This window comes from Mastigoproctus giganteus, chromosome 1 (assembly GCF_048544385.1).
Source record: "Mastigoproctus giganteus isolate SK-2022 chromosome 1, ASM4854438v1, whole genome shotgun sequence".
Lineage (NCBI taxonomy): Eukaryota > Metazoa > Arthropoda > Arachnida > Uropygi > Thelyphonidae > Mastigoproctus > Mastigoproctus giganteus.
The window spans coordinates 230,803,903-230,828,594 of NC_143575.1; the positions used below are offsets into that span (position 1 = coordinate 230,803,903).

Here is a 24,692-nt window from a genome sequence, read left to right on the forward strand (position 1 = left end):
TCTTATTGAGGCGTATAAAGCCTTGATTGGGTTGAGCAAGCTGAATGATGATGGAATTCTTCCTCTTGCTCAGACTAAGAACCTGAGGGGGCAGTTTCAAATTGAAGAAAGATAGTTGTAGAATAGATGTGCAGAAATTGACTTTAGCCAGCGGGTAGTTGATTGGTGGAACAGACTTCCATCTTTTGTTGTGGAAGCTAATAGCCTAAATAAATTTAAGGCTGAGCTGGACAGGCATTTAGAACAAATGGAGAGGTGAAATGGGAGGATTTTTTTTGGCTGATGCTGCATAAGCTTGCTTTCTTGCACCGTATGCCTCTACTAATTGGCTAGAACACAAGTATCTATATATTCTGGAAGCTCCAATTTGGAAAGGATGTGGATCATTGTAAAAGTTGCAATAAAGATAAGAAACTGGGGTAAGGTGGGTACTCTTCGTGGGGTAAAAAAATCCCAATTTTTAAAATTACAGTCTAGAAAGAAGGCATGGTGATCTGACTGATAGCTGGAGGTTATATATAACATTTTCTTTTGAACAAAGAGAAATTAACTATTGAAACAATGGCTAATTTCTTTTTTGTGGAAGTGGATTTCTCATGTAAATTTAAAGGAGTGAATAAAAATAAATATACAGGAGATATTTATGAATTACAATAAGCCTTATTTATTATAATTTTTTAATGTTAATGATTCACAAGTCCTTCAAATACTGATGTCACTGCAGAAGTTGGAGGAAATGCTCATAGTTCAGTTTAATTTTTAGATAAAGTTACAACAGAACCATCTTACCTGCAAAAGAGGCAGAATTAAGGATGGACCAAAACAGCAGCCAATGACTGAGAAATAAACCAGAATGCAAACTACTATTTGTAAGAAGGGGCCACAATCTAAATTATGAAAACACCTCAGTAAAACTGACCTCTCATCTACAGAGTATTCAAAATATTACAGAACAAATGCAGGAGCATATTCTACAGCTAAAAGAAAAGAAAATCCTATAAGTATGTCTTAAGTCTTTATCTCAGAGATATTAAACATTTATCATATATTACAAAACACAAAAAGAAACTAGGTAGTGAATGATTCTTGTCATCTGATGCAATACCACCACTTTGCTTATTGATGTTTTGAAGTGGCGAACCCTATGTTTAGTCTACAGATCAGTTAATCACGCAAATATGACGGACATATTTTGAGGTTATAATGGTCATCATAGGTTATAATGATGACCATTATAACCTATGATGACCAATCCAAACACACTGCAGCCAGTCAATATCCATTTACTGCCAACTTCAAAATCAGAACCAACTTTTCTTCTTCCTTATTTATCCCTTCAGCTTTCTAAAACAGCCTTCCTCCTCATGCATTTCCTGAAAATTACAATCCACACAAATTCAAGTCTAATATTAACAAGTATCTTCCCAACCTTCAACCCATGCACGGTACTTAGCACTAGGTTCTAATACATTTCATGTTTGGAGTTTTTGTTAAAAAAAAAAAGTTCCTAAAAAGGATAAATTCTCTCTTCCAATTTTCACCCCACTGCACTACCTCTACTCCTTCCAAAGCAATGGAAAAATCTATCAACCACCAACTCGTAAACTAACTTGAAATCTTCCATCTGTTCAAACAATCACCAATATATATATATATATATATATATATATATATATATATATATATATATGTAGATCCCATCAGTGTTGATACACTAGTGATATATTGATTTTTTTGAATTTGTCCAAATATGTTAACTCATATTTGGAAATATTCTATGAAAACATTTACTACGATTCCAGCAGTTGCTCTTGACATTTCTAAGGCATTTTGATCATGTTTGTTAAAAATACCTTATGGATTGCCAAATATTTTCTCTCCGATTGCTCAATGCATGTGATGATAGATAGGTTTCTATCTTCTAACTTCTCCAACAGTGCCATTGCTCCCCAAGGCTTTGTTCTTTCTCCCACTCATATCATTATAGGAAACAAAAGTTGACAACACCAGTGATGAAAATGGATGCTGCAGAAAATTGAGAAGACAACTGCTAAAGAAAATTAATCTCTCTGATGTTGCTAAATGTATCAAAGAAGCATGGCAAGCAGCTTCAAAGAATACTATCAAAAATGTTCTAAAAATTGTGGAATTAACATGAGGAAATATGGAAAATTATGTACAAGAGATATCATCCCTTGAAAAAGTTTGTGCAGCTAGGAGAAGTGGCAAATTTAAGTAAATTTAACTTTTGAAAACAATGTAACAACATGTAATGACCTTTAAAACTGGGAAGTAAAACTTTCTGACCACCAAGACATGAAACCAGATGGCAGCAACCATGAGGAACAAGACAGTGATAATGAGGCAAGTAGTGAAACAGCAATACCACTGAGTGAAAGCTTAATAATTGCTGATGGATTAATGGCTATATCAATGGAAATAAAATACTGGTAAATTTATTATTTCAAGTAGAAGATACTTTTAAAAAAAAATTAAGGCAAAAAGTGTTTGAACAACCAGTTGACTTTAAAAGATTTTATCAATGTCCTTAAATTATTCCAATCATATTAGAGAAGAGGCCTCAAGCACCAGGAATTGTCAAAAGAAATAAATATTGTTTCTACTGACAAGACACTCAAAATAAGTAAAGTTTATTAAAAATAAATTAACTTATTTTATTTTTATAAAATAAAATAAACACACTATGTACAAATTAAAACTGAAATTATATTTACACAGCAATAAATGTGATTCATCAAAAAAAGGCAACTTTTTTTCCAGTCACCAATGGTCCAATGATGCCAGTTGGATGCAAACTTGAGGCATCATTGGCGATAGGTGGCTGTAAGCATGAGTATCTTGCCCAGCATCTACTCTGAAGGCCAATATGAAGGTGGGTTTGTTGGATCATAGTCTTGGAAACACCACATTGTTCCCTGCTTATAATCCATGGTCAGCCATTCCACCATTTTCCATCTATTGGCTCACACAAGGTGGAACAGACTACATTCAATCATGACAATCAAAGATGGCACAGGTGCCCACCACTGGCCCAGCATTTGCTGCTCTGTCCATTATCCATCCAACCTTGGAACACGTTAACTACAGCACTCCACAAACAACTCATAATTCACAGTTTCTGTAATACTGCCACTCTTCAACTGGTACCTATCCAATTATTCCTTTTTTGAAGTCTGTTGGATCATGTCCCTTGCCCATGTCAATCAAGTACTTCACATGGACCACATGCCACAAACCTACAGTACTGTATTTACCACATCTCCCCACATGTGTGCCATCTGGTGGAGAGGAATGCCCAATTGCTAAAACATGGGGGTGATCACAGTGTTTTAACTGGACAGCATATGTCTATATCTTTTATCATCAACTAGTAAAATTAACCAGTCTAGTTGCCAAGGCATCACTAATTCTGTTGCAGATCATCACCAACCATTTAATTACATGCCAATACATGCCAGAATTTCATTTTTTCTATATCAGGATGTGGTCAAGAGACAGTGACAGTATTGAAATGAAGTGCCTTGTAAATTCAACACAGAAATAAATGCTAAATGTTTTCTAAAAAATTCTCATGGCATCCACCACATTCCCAAATGATGAGTATCAATTGACACAAAAAAAAAAAAAAAAATCAAATCTGCTATCCTTCAGACTATTCGATACTAATCTAAAGAACTTAAAGACTAACCGTCAGAAGTCACTACTGTCTGTGCCAATCATATCAGGTATTTTAAATTCCACTGGGTAGGAATTAAACTAGATCAAAAATGATCAAATAAATAGCAAAACTGAATCACTTTTTAAAATATTTTACTTGCCTTGTAGTGTTTACTAGTAGGAGCAGGCTTTTTATACGGATTGACAATGTGTGCTTCTTTAAAAAGACGATCTTGATCACCATCGTAATACCTGAAATTAGCATATTTTGCTTAAACACTTTTTTTTTTACTTTAAGGAAAAAATGCTTAAAAACTAATTTATTTTATATCAATATTCAAATTACAAACTTAACACTGAAAAATATATCAATTCCTTAATAGCCACTTCAACTAAAATCTTGGGAAATAATAGAAACATACTACTACGTGTAATAACGAAAACTGATTGACATTTCTCCCCCACCAATAAAAAAACCTAATGTAATGCAATTAAGAAAACCTAATGTAATGCAAAACCTAAGTAATGCAATTAAGAAGTAAAAGAGACTAAGAAGTAAAATTAAAACTGAAACCAATCACTGCCAAGATAGCTCTCACTATGAACTACAGGTGATCCCCGCTTATCGCTGATAATTCGTTCCGGAAAAACAGAGCACTAAGTGAATCCGTACTAACGGAGCCCCGCATTCCCATAAGGTAACATATGTATTTGTAAGTTGCGGTCGGTGCCATAGGATATTTCCTAATCAATAATAAACAGTAGGGAAAAGATGCCGACCCAGTTGTGAAGATAATCACACAATATGAGAGATGCCAATTATCTTCACAACTGGGTCGTCATGTCTGCAATACCAGGGTATCTGCCCACCCACTGATGATAGGCCAATAGCCTTGAAACATGTCTGGGTGGTGGTACTCACTGAGAATAAGTAACAATAGTCTTCTCTATTAGTGAAGCGTTACTTATTCGAGGTAGTATAATATCATGGCAACTCGTCGTGAAGGCAGAGCACAATATGAGAAAGAGCAAATGATGCCTACAACTACTTTGTAGTTTCTTAAGAGTTGTCTATGGTATATCTACACACCGATTATATAGATATTAAACTCTTAATGTATTATGAATTGTGCATTTAGTTATTTTAAATAATATTCAACTTAACTGAATTCTGCATTGGATATTATCTTCAATAAAATTAGTTAATGTCTTTCCATTTCAATCCTGATAGTCGGCCTAGCCCTAGTTGCTTGCAGTGGAACACCTATCTTTCCCACTGCTAAAATGAATTCTTTATTTTTTTTTTTTGATAATTGTTCTTACAGTTAAACTTGCAAGTCCTAAATTATGGCACACATCCGCTTGTCTTTGACCGGAATCGATTCCCGTCAAAACGTTTAATTTAATTTTCAAATTCAATCTTTTTCTTACATTTATAGTCTTCATACTGCACTCAGACGTTGTTGCTTTTTCATTCTTATCAGCCATTATTAACTCTTTGAAAATGTAACTGCGTTGGTTGCATTAATTATGATACAATGTTTAAGTAAACTGTCCGTTTCACACAATGTCTAATATGGTACTGAGTGATGACTAGACGTTGGATAAATGCATATAACGCAAATATTACAAGCAATATACTTGAAAATTTTTTAAAATGTTGATCTCGGAATACGTAACAAGTCGCTGTACTGTAATTAAATTAGCATGCGTGAAAATTTCACTGAGCGTAGGAAAATTTCTCAAGTCGGCGTGGGAAACATTTTAATGCTGTTTTGCTATTCATTTTCAAGCTATGGGCTCCATCAAATGAAACGTTTTCGTTAAATATGCAATCTGTAAAAGAGCATTATAGTGATTTGTGACAGCGTTATAGTCAGATATGGGTTATAATATAAGAACAGCGTTATAGCGAATCAGCGTAATGTGAACCGCGTTATAACGGGGGGGGGGGCTGTATTTTTAACAGTAAATATACTGGTGATACATTCCTGATTAAAATTTTTCACTATAAACCCAAACCTGTCCTGTTACCCTTGAAGAACATTAAGATAGAATAGCTATTTTAACATTAATTAAATGGATAAAATCCTTTCAAATACTCCAAAACTGAATCCATATTTTTCTAACACATTAAATATTGCAATCACTTTGAAGACTATTTAGTTGGCCGAACAGTCCTCAAACTATTTTGGTATCACTACATATCAATTATTTTTCTGTATTTTTAACATGAAAAAAAAAAAAAAAGCTCTCATTGCTTTAGATAAAATTATAGCCCACCAACTGTTTTCAATGGATTTCTTCAAAATCAAAAAATAAAAAACCAAAATAATATAGAAAACAGACCCTTGAACAAAAACAAACTAATTTAATGCTACCCACTTCTAACAACACCAGAAGGAAGTTTGTTTCAGCAATCAATTATTCTCTGGCTGAAAGCAAATTTTCTCACATCTATCCTTTTTCAATTTACATCCTGTCCTCGCATGCGTGTGTGTAAAGATTCCATCAGCATTTAGTTCAGTCAATCCATTCCAAGCCTTAAACATTTCAAATCGGGTTGCCTTGCAGGTGCCAATTTTTTCTAACTGAACTTTTCCATAGTACAAATAGCCTTTTGTGACCTTGACTAATCTTGTTGCTCTTCTCTGCCCCAAGAATCCCACTTCATTCTTAAAATGAGGCTACCAGACCTGTATACAGTACTTAGGATTTGGCCTAACCATTGCTTTACACAATGAGATAATCACTTCCTTTTACCTGCTGGCAAAATTCCTGCATATCATTGCCAAAACCCCATGAGCGGTCCTAGCAGCTAGTCTGTATCGCTGGTACAATCAAGTTGAACAGCAAAAGTGACAGCCTCAACATTTCATTTCGTGAGCAGTCAAACACGTAAGAGGAATGTGGTAACACAATATTATGTTTAACAATTAGCTACAACTTTTGATCTTTTCACTGCCCACAATCTGACTTTCTAAACTACCTCTTGTGCTGGTGCAACAAGTGTACATATCTTTCCTTATTCACAGTGGCACCCTGATGAATGAATTTATAGTACACAATACAACAATAATAATTTTGTGACCTGTTTTTTGCTGAAATTTTTATGAATGTGGCAAATGAAGCAATTTAAGTCATTGATTCACACTTTGTGAACCAGTGAGAAAATGTCTCATCACAGCAATTATGGGCTCTAGAAACACCTGTTCATTATCATATCCCATTATGAGATCACAAATTGTCATCCAATCACCTGCACTGATTGTCTGTAAGCATCAAAAGCTTCATATGCTAACTTCTGTTTGAATTGTTAAAGCATTTGCAAGTTTATCAACAATCACACAACAGTTCTGATGTGCAAGCTATCTGGTTGTTTCAATTTGATTGTGCATTCAAGCAAATAAGTTTTCAGCATGGTCATCGTCTGAATGTCATTGTTTGAATCTGATGCAATTCAAATGTGTTGGCTACAAGACTACAACTTTCTAGATACCATGTTTGATTCTCAGTCTCATACACAAGACATGGTAGCAGTAGACAACTGAGAATCCTCTCAGTAAACCTGGAGTATCCCAGGGGCTCACATCTGGTGAGTATAGGCTTGGCACACCCAGGGTCCTGAGCTGGATATCATCATTCTTCTCTTTCTTGGTGATTCCCTTCTAATTCTGTCTCACTCAAATTTTTTTTTGGCTGGTGCAGCATAAGCCCCGCATGACTTGCACCACATGACTAATAATAATAAGTATCATTTACACTGTTTCGGAAACAGATTTTAATCCAAGCACTGACATAATTTGATGTTCCAAATTTTACATTTTTTTTTTCCACTTGGGAATCATGTTAAAATAAATGTGCTTCCTCGTGCAAACAACAATTAAACATTTACTAAATCCCCATACATGTAGATGCAGGCTGAAATCTGCAGTTTGACAGCAGCAACTTGCACCATGTTTACTGATTGCAGTTCTATGCAACCACTCCAGGAATTTGACTGTGTGTGTGTGTGCGCGCGTGTGTGAGAGAGAGAGAGAGAGAGATGTGCACACGCACACAACTTGTCATATGTTTAGTGACTCAGCTAGACATGCAAAAATCACCTATTTATCTGCAACTAGTTTAAATTAGCCCACACTGAATAGGTGTTTCATGTTTCATCACATTTAAAAATGAGCAACTACTGAGCAGCAAATTTGCATAAAATTTTGCTTGAAATTACAGAAAAGTTCAACAAAAATGTTAGCAACTTTCAGAGAAACTGGCATGTGTCATTTGAAAACTTTTCAGGAGCTCACAAAATTAAGCCCACTTATCCATTGAAAATTGGTCCTCTATGTTTAACTATCCACAAAGCTGCTGGAAAACTGGTATTTTTAATAGGACATATCAATCAATTTTAACACAAAGTTTGGAAACAATGTGTTTCAGCCAAGTTTGTGCCTAGTATCTTCACATATGATCAGAGAGTAGCGAGTTGTCGCCCGTTAGGATCTTTATCAACATGCTTCTGCTACTGCTGACTCACTTTATTTCTTACATCATCACTGGTAACAAATCATGGGTTTATGGCTATGACCCAGAAAAAAAGGCCCATCCTTCTCAGTGGAAGATCCCATCTTACAACATCACTGGTAACAAATCATGGGTGTATGGCCCCAGAAAAAAAGCCTAGCCTTCTCAGTGGAAGATCATCTTTTCCAAGAACCAAAAAAGCAAGACAATCAAATATGGTCATACTTTGTTTTATATGGGTATGTGTAAATACACTATAACTCATAGGGCATTGCTCATTTATGAAGTCTCACATGATCAAACAGGGAACCAGGAATACTGCAAAAAGATGCTGTTTAAAGAACATGGCCAAAAAAAGAGTAGGGAATTAGCACCTACATCATGACAATATCCCTGCATACTCAGAACTTTCCATTCAAGAACTTCTAGGAAAGCACTCCATCACTGAGGCACCTGATTTGTCATATTTTTCAGATTTAACTCCAACTTACCCCCCCACCCCAAAAATATTAAAACCACCATGAAGAGTTACAGATTTCCAATGAAAGGAAATTATTCAGAATGAATAACACAAGGAATATTAGCAATTCCAAAAGAAGCAAATGAGGAATGCTTACAGAAGCTTTGCAATCTGTGCATACAGTTTCAAGGACATTACATCGATGAGAGTGCATTTGAAAAGCCAGTAAGCTTCTATATTGTCAAAAGTAATAGAATACCTGCATGTTTAAAAAACACTTGGCACAGAATCATTCAACTAAATCAAATTCAACAAGTCATAAAAAACATTTTCAATAATAGTTGCAAATCAAAACATTCCATTAATAATTTGTCAACATGATACTTTTAAGTATCTCATTTGATCTAGTTCTTATTGTTTGTCCATGGGTATAAGGTATATATTGTATAATGACAAACAAACAGTAAGGTGAGGAATTCTAAAAATATACACCTAAAAAAAAAAAGTAAACTGTAGCCATTATCAATCTGCTGCAGGATGGAAACCTCCTCAACAATTCATGTTGAGGGAAAGGGACCATAATCTGCCACGCTGGTCCAGTGCAAGTTGGCAGATCGACCGTATTTAGCAGTGAGGGGCTTGAACCCCAGTCTACTCAAATAGCATACGTTACTGCACTCCCACTCCTGATCACTCAGCTACAGAGGCCTTTATACACCTATATCTTCTTTAAAAAAAAGTTATGGCTACTGAAAACTAATAATTCAATCCTAATCAAAAACAGAAATACACTATTCTGCAAAGAAACAAGATATCTGCACGTTGCAAAAAAAAAAAAATTTTATTGACGCAATATTTAATATGTTGCTCCATCTCTGACCTTAGCTGCACACTGTATCCTTGTTGGTAACCAATTTTTTGATGACAGGACAAAGTATTTCGGTCCATTCCTCCTTCAATACAGCAGTCAATTAAGCTAATGACTGCAGGTGTGTTAGCCGTGCTCAAAGTCAACATTCTAATTCACCCCAAAGGTGCTCTGTGGGGTTAAAAATCAGTACTGAAGGCAGGCCAGTGATGCTTTGAGCACTAGTGTTTCAATCAAGTCACTACAAGCTAAGTGGTATATACTGTCATACTGAAAGAGAAAAAGGCCCTCCCCATACAGCTTCCCCAGTATATGAAGAGAAGATAACTGTCCAGAATATCAGTGCACCACATGGCATTCACTATTCAAGGTATGAAGGCCAACAGTCCAAGACCAAGCCACAAGAAACAATACCAGATGCAAACTGCAGTTAGGTTGACACCATTAAATAATGTTCTTCATGCACCACTAGCCCAATACTAGGCCATCAACATTGGAAAAACCACATTTTGTCACTCCATAACATCTTTCCAATGTTTCAGGGACCAATAACAATGGATTGTACAACAGGAAAGGCAATGCTGCACTTTACATACTATGATGTTTCTTTTGTATGCTGCAGCGCTTCCATAAAATGCTGATATACTATCAACTCCCTACATATTGCCCTTGCAGTAATATCAGTTCCTGTGGCCTTCCCAAATTCCTGGTTGATGAGATCTACATACCACTCTTCTGAGCACCCTGTGGTCTCTTTCCATCAATTTCTGCAGTCTACAGAAATGTTTCCCAGCTGTAGCAGCATATGATGTTTCCATTTGGTGATTATATCACTGCCATTGATCTAGGTTATTGCAATTTTCCTGCAATGGCATAAACAATTGATGGCTAATATGGCATTCTATGATTACTCCCCCCCCCTCCCCTGCCACTGGAAGTCACTGTGTTCAATGTCTTTATCCACTCCCAGTATTTCATTGATCTGATTGCTTCAAGCATGAAGAATTGCTTTTACATCTATTCCATATATGTAGATGGCAGATATGGTTCATTTATTCCAAATCCTGAGGGCACTTTTGACAATATAGTATACATGTTATATTCACCCCTCCCCAGATCCTAATTTATGGAGGTGATGCCTATATTTTGGGAAATTTGTAAAGATTGGTTATATGAATTAGCAATCCTGCCCTTACATAATGAGTTTGTACTTTAATTTTCCCTATCATTTTTTGACGAGTTTATGCACTGGTTTTATATCTGTTCTGAGTATACCTAGTTCACATACAGGAAGCTACAGTTCAATTAGTTGAATTAAAACTGGTTCCTCAGATGAGAGATGAATAAATTATCTTTCTTTTTAATCAAATTTTAAAACTAACATAGTCAATGAATGCTTAATATGTGAAACAGTAAGCTCAGAAACAAAATAAATTTAGCTAAGGGATTTTTTGTACTTATTCTATTTTTTCTTATTCTGTCTTTCTCTATTTTATATTTGAACCAATATGCATTCCTGCCTTCCATAAATGGAAATTAGAAATTGATGCCCATATTAGTGGATGCTGAAAGGTAAAAAATTCTGGCAATTTCAGCATAAAGAAAGATATAAAGAAAAATTTGTTTTTTTAATTATAATATGCAAAAAGATTTGTTTCCATACATAAGATGTTTATTTGTTGCAATGCATTTCAAAAGTAAAAAAGCTCTTTGCTAAAATTGTATAAGTAACTGAAAACATTGTGTTTTCCTATAAAAAAAAAAAATTGAAATTTTTATTTAGCAGATTTACTATTTTTTTTATTAAGTACAGAAAGCATCAATATGATAACTTGCTACACACTTAAGGAACAAATAACTCTCAGTTCTAACTTATTGTTTGGATGATACTATGCTTATAAAAAGTACTTTCAGAATATATCTGAAAACATAAATAAGAAATATTTTCTTCTAAATAGAGATTTCTAATTGTAAAACATATGCAATGATAGGACATATTAAAGTTATCGAAGGAAAATCAATCATCTCTACCTTTCATATAATTTCTCTTTATCCCATTTAAAGTGATTGAGAAGAATTCTGGTTGTTGTTGGAGGAATCTGGAATAAATTAAAAGAAAACAGGTCTAATGATCACTGTTATAAAATATTAATATTTGATATTAATGAAAAAACACCATAAAAAAAATCAAACCAAATTTATAAAAAAATCCTACTTTTATCATTGAGTAGAGGAATATAGGTACTTAAACATCTCATTTATAGGCTTTTTCTCAATGTCAGGAAAACCAAAACTGGAAGTGTCTCACACTAAGGAAAAGCATATAAATAGGAGTTTACCAGACCATTCTACTTACAGAAGTCAAATAAAGTACTTTATTCTAAAAATTTTGTATAATGTTTATTATATAATAAAGAATTTAACCTACATAATGGCATACCAAATTTTGCTTTAAACTGGGAAAATCTGCAACAGAAATGTTAACTATTTATGGTGATGAAATGTTGTCATTCCAGTGTGTTTGAATGGTATAAGCAATTCAAAGAGGGCCATGAGGATGTTCGCAATGAACCAAGAAGTTGACACTGGACAGTCTCTTGAAATGAGAACTGCTGAAAAAGTTTGGGAAGTTGCGGCAAAGGATCATCATTTGACCCTCAGAATAATGGCTGATGAGTTGGATATGAATAAGGAGATGATTCATCAAATTTTGCATGAATATTTAGAGAAAATGAATGTCTGTGGAAAATCTGTGCCATCAGCTTCATGTATAAGTAGAAGCAGCAAAGAGTGCCATCGTGCTAAGACTTCATTAAGACTCATCAAGACATGCCTGATTTTCTTGATTGTACTATCACTGCTGCAGATGAGTGTTGTGTGTTATAGTATGACCAAGAGATGAAGGCTCAGAGCATGCAGTGGACTTCAAAATCATCACTAAGGCCCAAAAAGTTTTGTTCACAGAAGTCCAGGATCAAGATGATGCTGATCATGTTTTTCAACAAACAGGGTGTGATTCACAAGGAATTTGTACCTGAAGAGGAGGGAATCATTTCTGCATTCTATGTACAAGTGCTTCAAAGACTACTGAAGTGCATTTCCCAGGTGGGGCCACAATTTCAAAAGAAAGGCAGTTAGTTCTTGTTGCACAGGAATGCTCCCACCCATTCAACACAATGTGAAAACATTTCTAACAAAACATGGCATTATATAGGTTAACCATCCACCCTACTCTCCTGATCTAGCACCAGTGGACGTCTTCCTCTTTCCTAAGGTAAAAAAACAGCCCTCAAAGGAAAGATTTCAGGACAATGAGAAAATAAATAAAAATATAACTGATGAACAGTGTTTCTCTGAGAACCTTTGCTGATTCTTTTCAGGAACTTTTACAATGGTGTAACTGCATTCGATCAGGTGGTGATTACTTTGAATAAAAATAAAACCATTTTTTAACTCGTTCACTTTGTATTCTTTTTATTACTCCAATCTGGAAACTTTATTGCCATACCTCATATACACATCAAAAATACTAAAATGCTTAAGTGCAAGATTATTAATTATATATAACACAACTATAGTAACGTTTAATATTTCTAAATGTTATAATAATAATAAAAATTATTATAATATATATTAATAATTTTGGTTTAAAAATACTCAAGTTTTTCGTAAACTGACTTTGTTTGCCTAGCCTCCATCACTTTTTTAAATTCTACACAGTGGGATCAACTGATGATGTTACCAACAGCAAATTCTAAATGAGAAGCATTCAAGAAATTAATCTTGGAAGCTGCTAGGCTTTTCATACCAACTAAGAAATACTGTTCAAGGTTAAGGCCTAAATGGATGTCAGATGAACTAATGAGATTCATGGCAGAGAAGAAAAATGCATAGGAACATATAAATTATCAGGAGATACAGATGCCTATGGTGGATATAAGATAGTATGTAATCAAGTGACAAAGGAGGTTAGGCAAGCAAAGGCAGATCATGAGAAATCTTTGGCAAAGGATACAAAAAAAAAAAAAAAAAAAACAGTAAAGACTTCTTTACTTATATAAACTCTAGAAGGAAGGGATGAATCAGATTGGTGAACTTGATATCGATGGTTCGACTGTTGATGATTCTGGTAGCTAACAAACTGAATGGGTGTTTTGCATCTACATTCACACATGAGTTATTCAGGGAGGGGAATGCCAGAAGTTTATCCAACTCTGGCAGGGAGCCAAATGATTTTTTAATAATTAAGAGCAAAGTGGAAGAGAAATTGCTGAAGTTAAACATAAAGAAGGCACCTGGGGTGGATGGGATCTATCCAGTTATATTAAAGGAGGCAGCAAAGGAAGTAAGCAGGCCCTTACCCATTATTATGAGGATGTCATTGGACTCAGGGTAGGTCCCCATGGACTGGAGATGTACAAATGTTTTCAATTCACAAAGGGGGATCGAAAGGTAACAAAGAGTAATTATAGACCTGTTAGTTTAACTTCTATTCAGGGGAAAATAATGGAATCACTGGTTAAAGAAGCACTGCAGGATCATCTAGACAAGACAGTAGTTACAGTTCAGACACAGCATGGGTTTGTTAAGGGGAAGTTTTGTCTGACCAATTTGAATGGGTACTATGATGTTGTCACAAAGGATCTGGATGCAAAAAATAATTTTGATATCATATACTTGGATTTCAGGAAAGCTTTTGATAGTGTTGCACATGGAAGACTACTGTACAAATTGGAGCAGTATGGTATTAAGGGCAAGGTGCTACAATGGATTAAAGGATTATTGGGTGGGAGAAGACAGTATGGTAATCAATACCACTCTGTCTTCTCATGAGGAATTCTTTATGGGAGAGGTTGTCAGACATTTATCAAACTAACAGGAAGCTAAATGACTTTGTGATAACTGAGAGGAAAGTGGAAAAGAAATTGTTGAAACTGAACGTAAAAAAGGCACCTGGGATCTATCCAATCATATTAAGGGAGGCAGCAAAGGAGGTGAGCAAACTTCATTTAACCTTAGCCATAATTATGAAAGCATGCTTGGATTCAGAGGAGGTCTCTATGCACTGGAGATTATTATTATTATTATAATCACCTGTTTATTTCCCATAAGGAAACTACCCCAGGACAGCAAAGTGCCAGGAGATGTGTGAATGCATTCCCAATTCTTAAAGGAGGATCAAAAAGGTGACATGAGTAATTACAGGCCTGTCAGCTTAACATCTGTTCCAGGGAAATTAATGGAGTCACTGGTTAAAGAAGTAATGCAGGACCATCTGGACAGGAAAGCAATTATACTACAGTAACAGCATGGATTTTTTAAGGGGTGGTCTTGTCTAATCAATCTGATAGGTTACTATGATGCAGTGACCAAGAATGGATGCAAAAATAATTTTGATATCATATACTCCGATTTCACGAAGGCTTTTCATACTGTTGCACATAAAAGACTGCTTTACAAACTGGTGCAATGTAGCATTAAAGGCAAGTTATTGCTATGGATAAAGGGATGGTTACATGCAAGAAGACAGAGTGCTCTTCATGGACTAATGTTATCAGTGGAATTCCCCAGGGTTCAGTATTGGGCCCATTGTTGTTTTCAATATTTATTAATTTTTCTAAATTATTTTTATTAATTTTTCTAAATCATTTTTATTAATTTTTCTAAATATTAATAAATATTTATTAATTTTTCTAAATTGTGTTGCAGTGCTGGGCCCATTGTTGTTTTCAATATTTGTTAATGATACTGATGAAGGTATATATCAGGCTTAATGTCAAAGTTTGCAAATGATAGAAAAGTTGGCAGGATGGTTAACAACAGTAATGATGGTATGCAACTGCAACAAGATTTAGAAAAATTAGGTCAAGCTGAGAAATGGCAGTTGAAGTTTAACATTGACCAATGCAAGATACTGCATATGGGTAGCAGTAACTTAACTGTGTGGAACTACACATCAGGTAGTAGAAAATGAAAAAGACCAGGACAGCTCATGAGGTTTTGTCAATGATATACAGAAACTTTTCTAGTAGGGATAAGGAGGTGATTATCCCCTTGTACAAGGCCATGGTTAGGCATCTATAATATTGTATAAAGGGCTAGAGGTCTCACTTTAGGAAGTAATGTAGATCTGCTGGAACAAGTGCACAGAAGGGCAACCAGATTGATGAAGGGAACAAAAGGGTGCTCTTACCTAGAAAGGCTTCAGTTCTGCAAACTAGATCTGAAACTAAATGCTTGCAGGGTGATCTGACTGAGGTGTAAATTGAGTAAGCTCAAACTATTCACAGCCTTAATGGCATTTTTCCTCTTACTGAGACTACACACATATATGGGGGGCATAAATTTAAGTTGAGAAAGGATGGCTGCAGGATAGATGTGCAGAAGTTTGCCTCCTGCCAGTGAGTGGTTGATTGTTGTATTAGGCTTCCATCTGTTGTTGTGGAAGGTTTGCATTGATTCAAGGAAGAAATAAACAAATTCTATAAGGATGAGCAAAGTTTTTTTTGTTTTGTTTTTTTTTTGACTGATGCTATATAAGCTTGCTTTCTTGCATCATTTACCACTACTACTATGTTACCTTCTCTCCCTTCATTTATCTATTTCTTTCAAGTATTTGTCTAACTCCTCTTTAACCCTCTAGCAGGCAGGTAAATTTATATTTAGTCTACACACACAACTACTGAAAAAAAATAACCCCATTTATAACATAAAAAAATCATTTATTGGCATACAGGCTTAGAAACCTGAATATGGCATACAGGTTTCCAAACCTGCCTCCTGAATATGGCATACAGGTTTCCAAACCTGTATGCCATATTCAGGAGGCAGCCTAACAGGAGCACATTGACATAATTGTGCCAAAGAACTGCCACATCAGTAATCAGGATGTGTAAAGTAAAAATATCAATATACAGATCCTTACAAAGTGACCCATGGCATATTTTTTATATAATTCACAAAACAATAATACTAAGCTATTTTTTATTTTAAAAAAATAGTTGTACAGTATAACACTATCCAATTTCTTTCTGGATACTGATGATACAGGCAACATCCAACAAGCAGAATGACATTAAACAGGCAAATACTAATAGCTGAAAATGATTTTCAAAGAATACTACATCACTGTAATAAAAATGATAGATGGAATGATGGAAAAATGAAATGATGGTGATCTGATAGAGGTGTATAAGGCTTTGAATGGCTTGAGCATGCTCAATGCCGATGGGATTCTTCCTCTTGCTCAGAATAATCACCTGAGAGGGCATAAATTCAAATTGAGGAAGGACGGATGTCGGATAGATGTGCGGAAATTTGCCTTTAGCCAGCGGGCAGTTGGTTTGTGGAATAGACTCCCATCGCTTGTTGTTGAAGTTGATAGCCTAAACAAATTTAAGGCTCAGCTGGACAGTTATTTCGAACGAACGGAGGGGTGAAATGGGAGTAGTGGTTTTTTTTTTTTTTTTTTTGGCTGATGCTGAATAAGCTTGCTTTCTTGCATCATATGCCTCTACTAATGCTAATGCTAAAAAAGAAAGAATATAACGAGAAAATATCCCTAAGGAAAACAGTATCTAACATCAGCAAAAAATCAATGAAATGTAAATTAGAATTCAAATGTTAGTACCACACAGTTGGGTATCTTAATCTGGGATTACCGCTACTTGTATGAAGCACCTTGCTTCAATTGCTACTTCTCAGTCCATCTAATTAATTTATCCAGAGCTCGTTGCAGTAGCATATCCTCTTTACTGTCATTAACCACCCAACCTTTGCATCACCTGCAAACTTAGACATTAGACATGATATGCCTTCATCAATATCATTAATAAATACTGAAAACAATGAGCCCAGCAGTGGACCCTTGATGCTACTACTAACATATGTCAAAGAGCAGTGCCCACTGATAACTCTGTTTTCTAACCCCTTTATCCATAAGGGTAACTTGACCTTATGCCACAGTGTTACAATATGCATATCAGTTTTTAGGTAGAACAATATCAGAGGCATGGGCATTCGCAGAGGAGGGGGGGGCAAAAGGAGCACTTGCCCCTCCCTGGAATTGAGTAAAAATTCCACAAATTATAATCGTAAAAGTGATTGAGATATGTAACCTTACATCCTTGACCACAGGACGCTTTGTCTGCCTTAAATTTTTATTACGGGTTGGCCGGTTTTGGCCCTCAGCGGGGTAACCATAGAACATGTGTTTCATCTATTGCAGCAATAAAACACTTGTTCCTGTTTTTGGTTCACCGACTGATATTCCCCAAACTTTACCAGAAGTTTTGGTACATAGCGACTATTTCCCTTCTATTAATTTGGCAATAACTATTGGTATGACATTACATGTTACGACCTGTACCATTGAAAGAAGTTGAGCCGTGTTAAAACATTAGCATTAGTAGAGGCATTTGATGCAAGAAAGCAAGCTTATGCAGCATCAGCCAAAAAAAAAAAAAAAAAAAACCCCCACTTCCACTTCACCCCTCTGTTCGTTCAAAATACCTGTCCAGCTGAGCGTTAAACTTATTTAGGCTATCAACTTCCACGACAAGGGATGGAAGTCTGTTCCACCAACCAACCACCCGCTGGCTAAAGGCAAATTTCCGACGTCTATCCTACATCTGTCTTTCCTCAATTTGAATTTATGCCCTCTCAGGTGATTATTCTGAGCAAGAGGAAGAATCCCATCAGCATTGAGCATGCTCAAACCATTCAAGGCTTTATACACCTCTATCAGATCACCTTGCTGGTGCCTAGTCTCCAGACACTGTAATTTGCAAAACTTAAGCCTTTCTTCGTAAGAGCACCCCTTTGTTCCATTCACTAATCTTGTTGCCCTTCTCTGTACTCGTTCCAGCAGCTCTACATCCTTCTTGAAATGAGGCCTCCATACCTGTATACAGTACTCTAGGTGTCGCCTGACCATTGCCTTATACAAGGGAATAATCACCTCCTTATCCCTGCTAGAAAAATTCCTATATATCATTGACAATACACCATGAGCTACTCTTGCAGCCCATCTGCACTGCTCAGAGAACTTCATATCTGCTTGCACAACCACCCCCAGATCCCTTTCATTCTCTACCACTGTCGGTGTAGTACCACAGAGTTGATACGTTGCTCTGGGGTTGCTGTTTTCCATGTGTAGTACTTTACATTTGTCAATGTTAAACTTCATTTGCCACCTCTCAGCCCATCTGCTCAACCCTTCCAGATCCTGTTGCAGTAGCATAGTGTCAGTAGTGTCCTTGACAACCCTGCCTACCTTTGTATCGTCTGCAAACTTCGACATTAAGCTTGATATACCATCATCAATATCATTTATGAATACAGAAAACAATAATGGACCCAACACTGAGCCCTGAGGGACTCCACTAATAACATTAGTCCACGACGAGCAGTGTCCATTGATTACCACTGTCTTCTCCCCCTCAGCCACCCCTTTATCCACAGCAGCAATTTGCCTCCAATGTCACACTGCTCCAATTTGTGCAGCAGTCTTCCATGTTAAGGTGTCCACTGTCTCAGAAACTTGCTTATCAGATTTATGTATGATTAGTGTGCTCAGGAAGAAACTAGAAGAGGAAGCGGTAAAGAAAAAATTTATTGAAAATGTCATCAACAGGTTTGCAAGTGATAGACAGAGAATTCAATTCTTATACGATACGTGATTATTGAAGTTATTATTATCTATCTATCTATATTAATTCTTGTTTCCTTTATATTTTAAATTTATATACATTATGTGTTTTTGTATTGATGCAATACTGTATTCTATAATCTACTTGTTTAATTAAATAATTTAATAATTATTTAAAAAATTAAATAAAAATTTATTGATGTAATTATTTGTCTCCAAGCTTTGCCCCCCCCCCCTGGAAAATTTTCTGTGGATACCCATGATCAGAGGCTTTTCTGAAACCTAAGTATGATGTCAAAATTATCTTTTTTGCATCAAGTTAGTTACTTTGTTACTGCACCACAGTATCCAATCAGATTGGTCACAGAAGACCACCCTTCCAACAAATCCATGCTGTGACTGCAGTATAACTGCTTCCCTGTGCAGCAATGTGATGGTCCTATATTACTTTTTGAATGACTCCATTATTTTCCATGGAAAAGAAATCAAGCTAACAGGTCTGTAATTACTCATATCATCCTGTGATCTCCCTTTGTACACTTGCACTTCTCCAGTCCATAGGAGCCTCCCCCAAATCTAAGGATGCTCTTATAATTACGCTTAAGGTTTGCTGCCTCCCTTAATATAACTGGATAGCTCCTGTTCACCTCAAGTGCCTTTTTTACATTTAGTTTCAACAATTTCTCTTCCACTTTACTCTCCTGTCAGAACTTGATACACTTCTGGCCTTCCCACCTCATATATGAATACAGATACAAAAATACCTGTTCAGTTTGTCAACAATCTGAGAAGGTTCCTCAACAGTTAAACCATTCATATTTAACAGACTAATGTGGTTCATTCCCTTCCTTCTAGTGTTTACACATGTAAACAAGTCTTCGCTGTTTATCTTTTGCATTCTTTGCCAGAGATTTCTCATAATCTGCCTTAGCTTGCCTAACCTACTTTGTGACTTGATTGCAGACTAGTTTATATCTACTACATGCTTCAGCTGATAATTTATATGAATCCCATGCATTCTTCTTCTCCGCCATAAGTCTCATCAGTACATCTGACATCCATTAGGTCTAAGCCTTGAAAAGTATCTCTTAATTGATATAAAATGCCTAGCAGCTTCTGCGACTATATCCCTAAACATTTTCCTTTTAGAATTTACTGTTGGTAACTTGATCAGTTGATCCCACTGCATGGCATTTAAAATCTGCCTGAGACTACTGAAGTCACCTTTACGAAAGCAAAAGCTCTTTTTCAAAGTTACATCTTTAAGTAACTCCTACATCAATATCCTGTGATTACTGCCACCTAATGGTCCTTTCATCTGAAGATTCTTAATGCATAAAGAATCACTGCTGATAATCAGATCAAGAGTACTGATCTGAAGTCCTGTTTCTATCTGGTCAGGGTTCATACGGCCTACATATTATACAGCCACGTGATAAGTTTGTTTTTTTTTTTTAATGAAAAACCACAAACACAAAAGGTATTAGAACATATAGTACTCAGTACTATACATGAGTTAAAGGTTGAAAAGATAAAAGAGGATACTTGTTGACACGAAAGAGGATTTGTAATTTTTAGGAAATACATGAAGAGAACAAGTTCCAGAAAACAAGTTGAAGGAATAAATGAGGTAGAAGAAAATTTGGTTAAGTGAGTTTCAAGCTGGAGTAAAAGGATGCTTACTGTGGCACATGATCAGTTGTTTGGAAGAGAGAAGGCCAATTATAGAAGCAAATTCAAAAGAACAATGCCAGTGGAATTATCTATAGAAAAGGCATGCAGCAGAAACAGAACTTCTATGAGAAAGAGTGGAGAGACTTTGTAAGAGATGGATAATTAATTAATCTAAATTCCCTCTTTTGAATGAAGTATAGAAACCTGAGAAAGTTTATGGAGGCACTGCCCTGGATATGAGAACAATATTCCATGGTGGTGGGGTGGGGATTTGATATTTGTACAGAGTGAGTAGCTGTGTGCATGTGGTGGCATTTTTTTTTTTTTTTTATAAAAACCTCAAACAAAGGGTATTAGAACCTAGAACCAAACTAAACAAGTATTTTGCATCTACATTCACACATGAGGAGTTATTCAGGGAGGAGAATGTCAGAGGTGAATTAAACTCTGGCAGTGAGCTAGATGATTTTGTAATAACTGAGAGGAAAATGGAGGAGAAATTGTTGAAGATAAACATAAAAAAGGCACCCAGGGTGGATGGGATCTATCCAGTTATATTAAAGGTGGCAGCAAAGGAAGTAAGCAAACCCTTAGCCATAATTGTGAGAGCTTCTTTGGTCTCAGGGGAGGTACCCATAGATGTGCAAATGTGACCCCAATTCACAAAGGAGGATCAAAGGGCGACACAAGTAATTATAGACCTGTTAGTTTGACTTCCATTCCAGGAAAATTAATGGAGGCACTGGTTAAAGAAGCACTGCTGGATCATCTAAACAAGACTTCAGTTATAGCTCGGACACAGCATGGTTTTAGGTGGAAGTCTTGCCTAACCAATTTGATTGGATACTTTGATATCATATATTTCGATTTTAGAAAGGCTTTTGATACTGTTGCACATGGAAGACTGCTGAACAAATTGGAGCAGTGTGGCACTGGAGGCCAATTGCTGCAATGGATAAAGGGATGGTTGAGTGGGAGAAGACAGAGTGGTAATCAATGGACACTGCTCATCATGGACTAATGTTATTACCGGAGTCCCTCAGGTTCAGTGTTGGGTCCATTGTTGTCTTCTGTATTTATAAATGATATCGAAGGTAAATCAAGCTTAACGTCAAAGTTTGCAGACAATACGAAGGTTGGCAGGGTTGTTAAGAACACTAATGACAGTACGCTGCTGCAACAGGATCTAGAAAAGTTGAGCAGATGGGCTGAGAGGTGGCAAATGAAGTTTAACATTCACAAATGTAAAGTACTACATATGGGAAGCAGTAACGCCAGAGTAACGTATCAACTCTATGGTACTACACTGACAGTGGTAGAGAATGAAAAGGAACTGGGGGTAATTGTGCAGGCAGATATAAACCTTTCTGAACAGTGCAGATGGTCTGCAAGAGTAGCTCATGGTATCTTGTCAATGATATACAGGAATTTTTCTAGCAGGGACAAGGAGGTGATCCCCTTGTATAAGGCAATTGTCAGGCCACACCTTGAGTACTGTATACAGGTCTGGAGGCCTCATTTTAGGAAGGATGTAGAGTTGTTGGAACAAGTACAGAGAAGGGCCACAACATTAGTGAATGGAACAAAGGGTTGCTCTTACGAAGAAAGGCATAAGTTTTGAAAATTAGTGTCTGGAGACCAGGCACCTGCGAGGTGTATAAAGCCTTGAATGGTTTGAGCATGCTCAATGCTGATGGAATTCTTCCTCTTGCTCAGAATAATCACCTAAGAGGGCATAAATTCAAATTGAGGAAAGACAGATGTAGGATAGATGTGTGGAAGTTTGCCTTTAGCCAAACTTTTCAAACTTGATTGGTGGAACAGACCCCTATCCCTTGTTGTTGTGGAAGTTAACCTAAATAAATTTAAGGCTCATTGTTTCAGCTGAGCTGGACAGGTATTTGGAACAAACGGAGGGGTGGAATGGGAGCGTTTTTTTTGGCTGATGCTGCATAAGCTTGCTTTCTTGCATCATATGCCTCTACTAATGCTAAAGTATTTAGTATGGTGCATGGGCTAAAGGTTAAGATACTTGTTGATATTAGACTAATATTTGTAGATCATAATTTTTAGGGCATAAGTATGAAGGAGGGTTGTACCAGAAAACCAAAATTGAATGAATAAATGAGGAAGGAAAAAAGTTGATTCTGTAACTCATTGCAGCATGTGTTCAAGCTGCTTCGGAAGAGAGAGCAGGAATTATAGAAGCCAATTCAGAAGATCAGTGCTCACAGAAGTATCTATAAAAAAGGCATGCAGCAGAAACAATGTCTATGAGACAGAGTGGAGAGACTGTTGGAAATGAATCATTAATTAACCTAACTGCTCTCTTTTGAATGGAATCTAGAAGCCTGAGAGAGGTTTTGGGAGGCATCACACCAGATGTGAGAACAACATTACAAGGTAGGGAGGACTTGCAATTTGTACAGAGTAAACAGCTGTTTGCAAGAAAAGTAAGGCCAAGAGTGAAAGAGAAAACCCAGATTTTTAGATGCAGAGATAGCAATATTTGTAATCTGCTTGTGCCAAGAGAGATTACAGGTCAGGGTAATCCCCGATAGAGATATGATCTTGCATTGAAGATAAGCTAAGAGAGAGAAATCTTTTTTTGTGAGATAAAAGGCAGGACTGAGTTTTAGAATTCAAATCAACTAAGTTTTTTTGTCCCACTGGAGAATTACCTGGAGGATCAGCATTTAAGGAATTGATAGCGGATATTCGAGAAGTTGAAGCTGTTTTTGCAGGGCAAGATTTCTCAAACTGAAAGGCGGAATGCAATGTGCTATTATCAGCAAAACTATGGATAAGATTTCCAGTTAATGGAAGAAGATCATTACTTACAAGAGGAAAAGAGTAGGAGAAAGAACTGAATCTTGGGGTAGTTAGAAGACAGTCTTCTACCATCACCCACAGTAAGTGTTCAGAGAGAAAACTGGATATAGTTACAAAAAACTGTTGGCAAACCATAAGATGGAAGCTTATTTAGAAGACCTTTATGCCAGACATGATCAAAAGTCTTTGAAATGTCAAGAGCAACTGCTTGAGTTTCAAACTTTTCAACTGAATTTTTCCACAGATAGAAAAACAAAAGCCAGAATATCACCAATGGATCAACACTGCTGGAATACAAACTGAGGATCATTGATCAGATGGAAGGTTTCTAGATAGTTTAAGAGTTATGATTAATTGATTGCCCCATTACTTTAGAAAGGGTAGAAATAAGTGTAATGCAGTGGTTTTCAGCCAGGGTGCCACAACAACATTCTTGGGGTGCCATGTAATTTGGGTTTAAGTTACTTAAAGTTATTATTATTTGAAATTTATACATTTATTTCATTATGAAAATGGTGTATGGTTTCCATTGTACTGTATTTTTTTAATTTTGTGGTGATCTATAATTGATCTTTATTTAGTACCTCTATATAAAGAATAAAATTATTATATAGGTATATATTAATAGGTCGAAAACCACTGTGTTAGGTATTTATTTTGGCTTAGGGGTGGCGTGAAAACATTACTGGGACACTAAGGGCGCCGTGAACCGAGAAAGTTTGGGAACCTCTGGTGTAATGGGATGATTATGGATGAGAGAGATTTGTCACCCATTTTAGGAACTGGCTGAATATGACTAAATTTCCAAGCAAAAAGGGAAAACAGCTTTGGAATCAGAAAGTGAAAAAAGGCAATACAGAACAGGAGTAAGTTCAGTAGAACAAGTTTTGAGAACAATTGGAGAAATACCATCAGGACCTGGAACTGTCTTAGCATCAAGATTGATCAAAATCCTTTTGACATCCTTTTGAGGGAAAACCACAAGAGGTATTGAATGGAATGTACTGGGAATG

The 24,692-nt window shown here is 36.2% G+C and overlaps 1 protein-coding gene across 4 annotated transcripts in view; it reads right to left on the minus strand.

Annotated features, from left to right (window-relative positions):
- LOC150091589 (E3 ubiquitin-protein ligase arih1-like) overlaps positions 1-24,692 on the minus strand; it is a 268,953-nt gene that overhangs the window by 209,177 nt on the left and 35,084 nt on the right. For 2 of the 4 annotated variants that reach the window (XM_090384752.1, XM_090384760.1), the window contains exons 2-3: positions 11,556-11,623; positions 3,836-3,930 (exon numbers count right to left, since the gene is read on the minus strand). In XM_090384752.1, coding sequence (XP_090240878.1) covers positions 3,836-3,930; positions 11,556-11,623 — 163 coding nt within the window. Of the gene's footprint in view, positions 1-309; positions 319-3,835; positions 3,931-11,555; positions 11,624-24,692 lie in introns of all 4 variants that reach the window. The other 2 variants (XM_090384767.1, XM_090384745.1) reach the window with 2 other exon arrangements.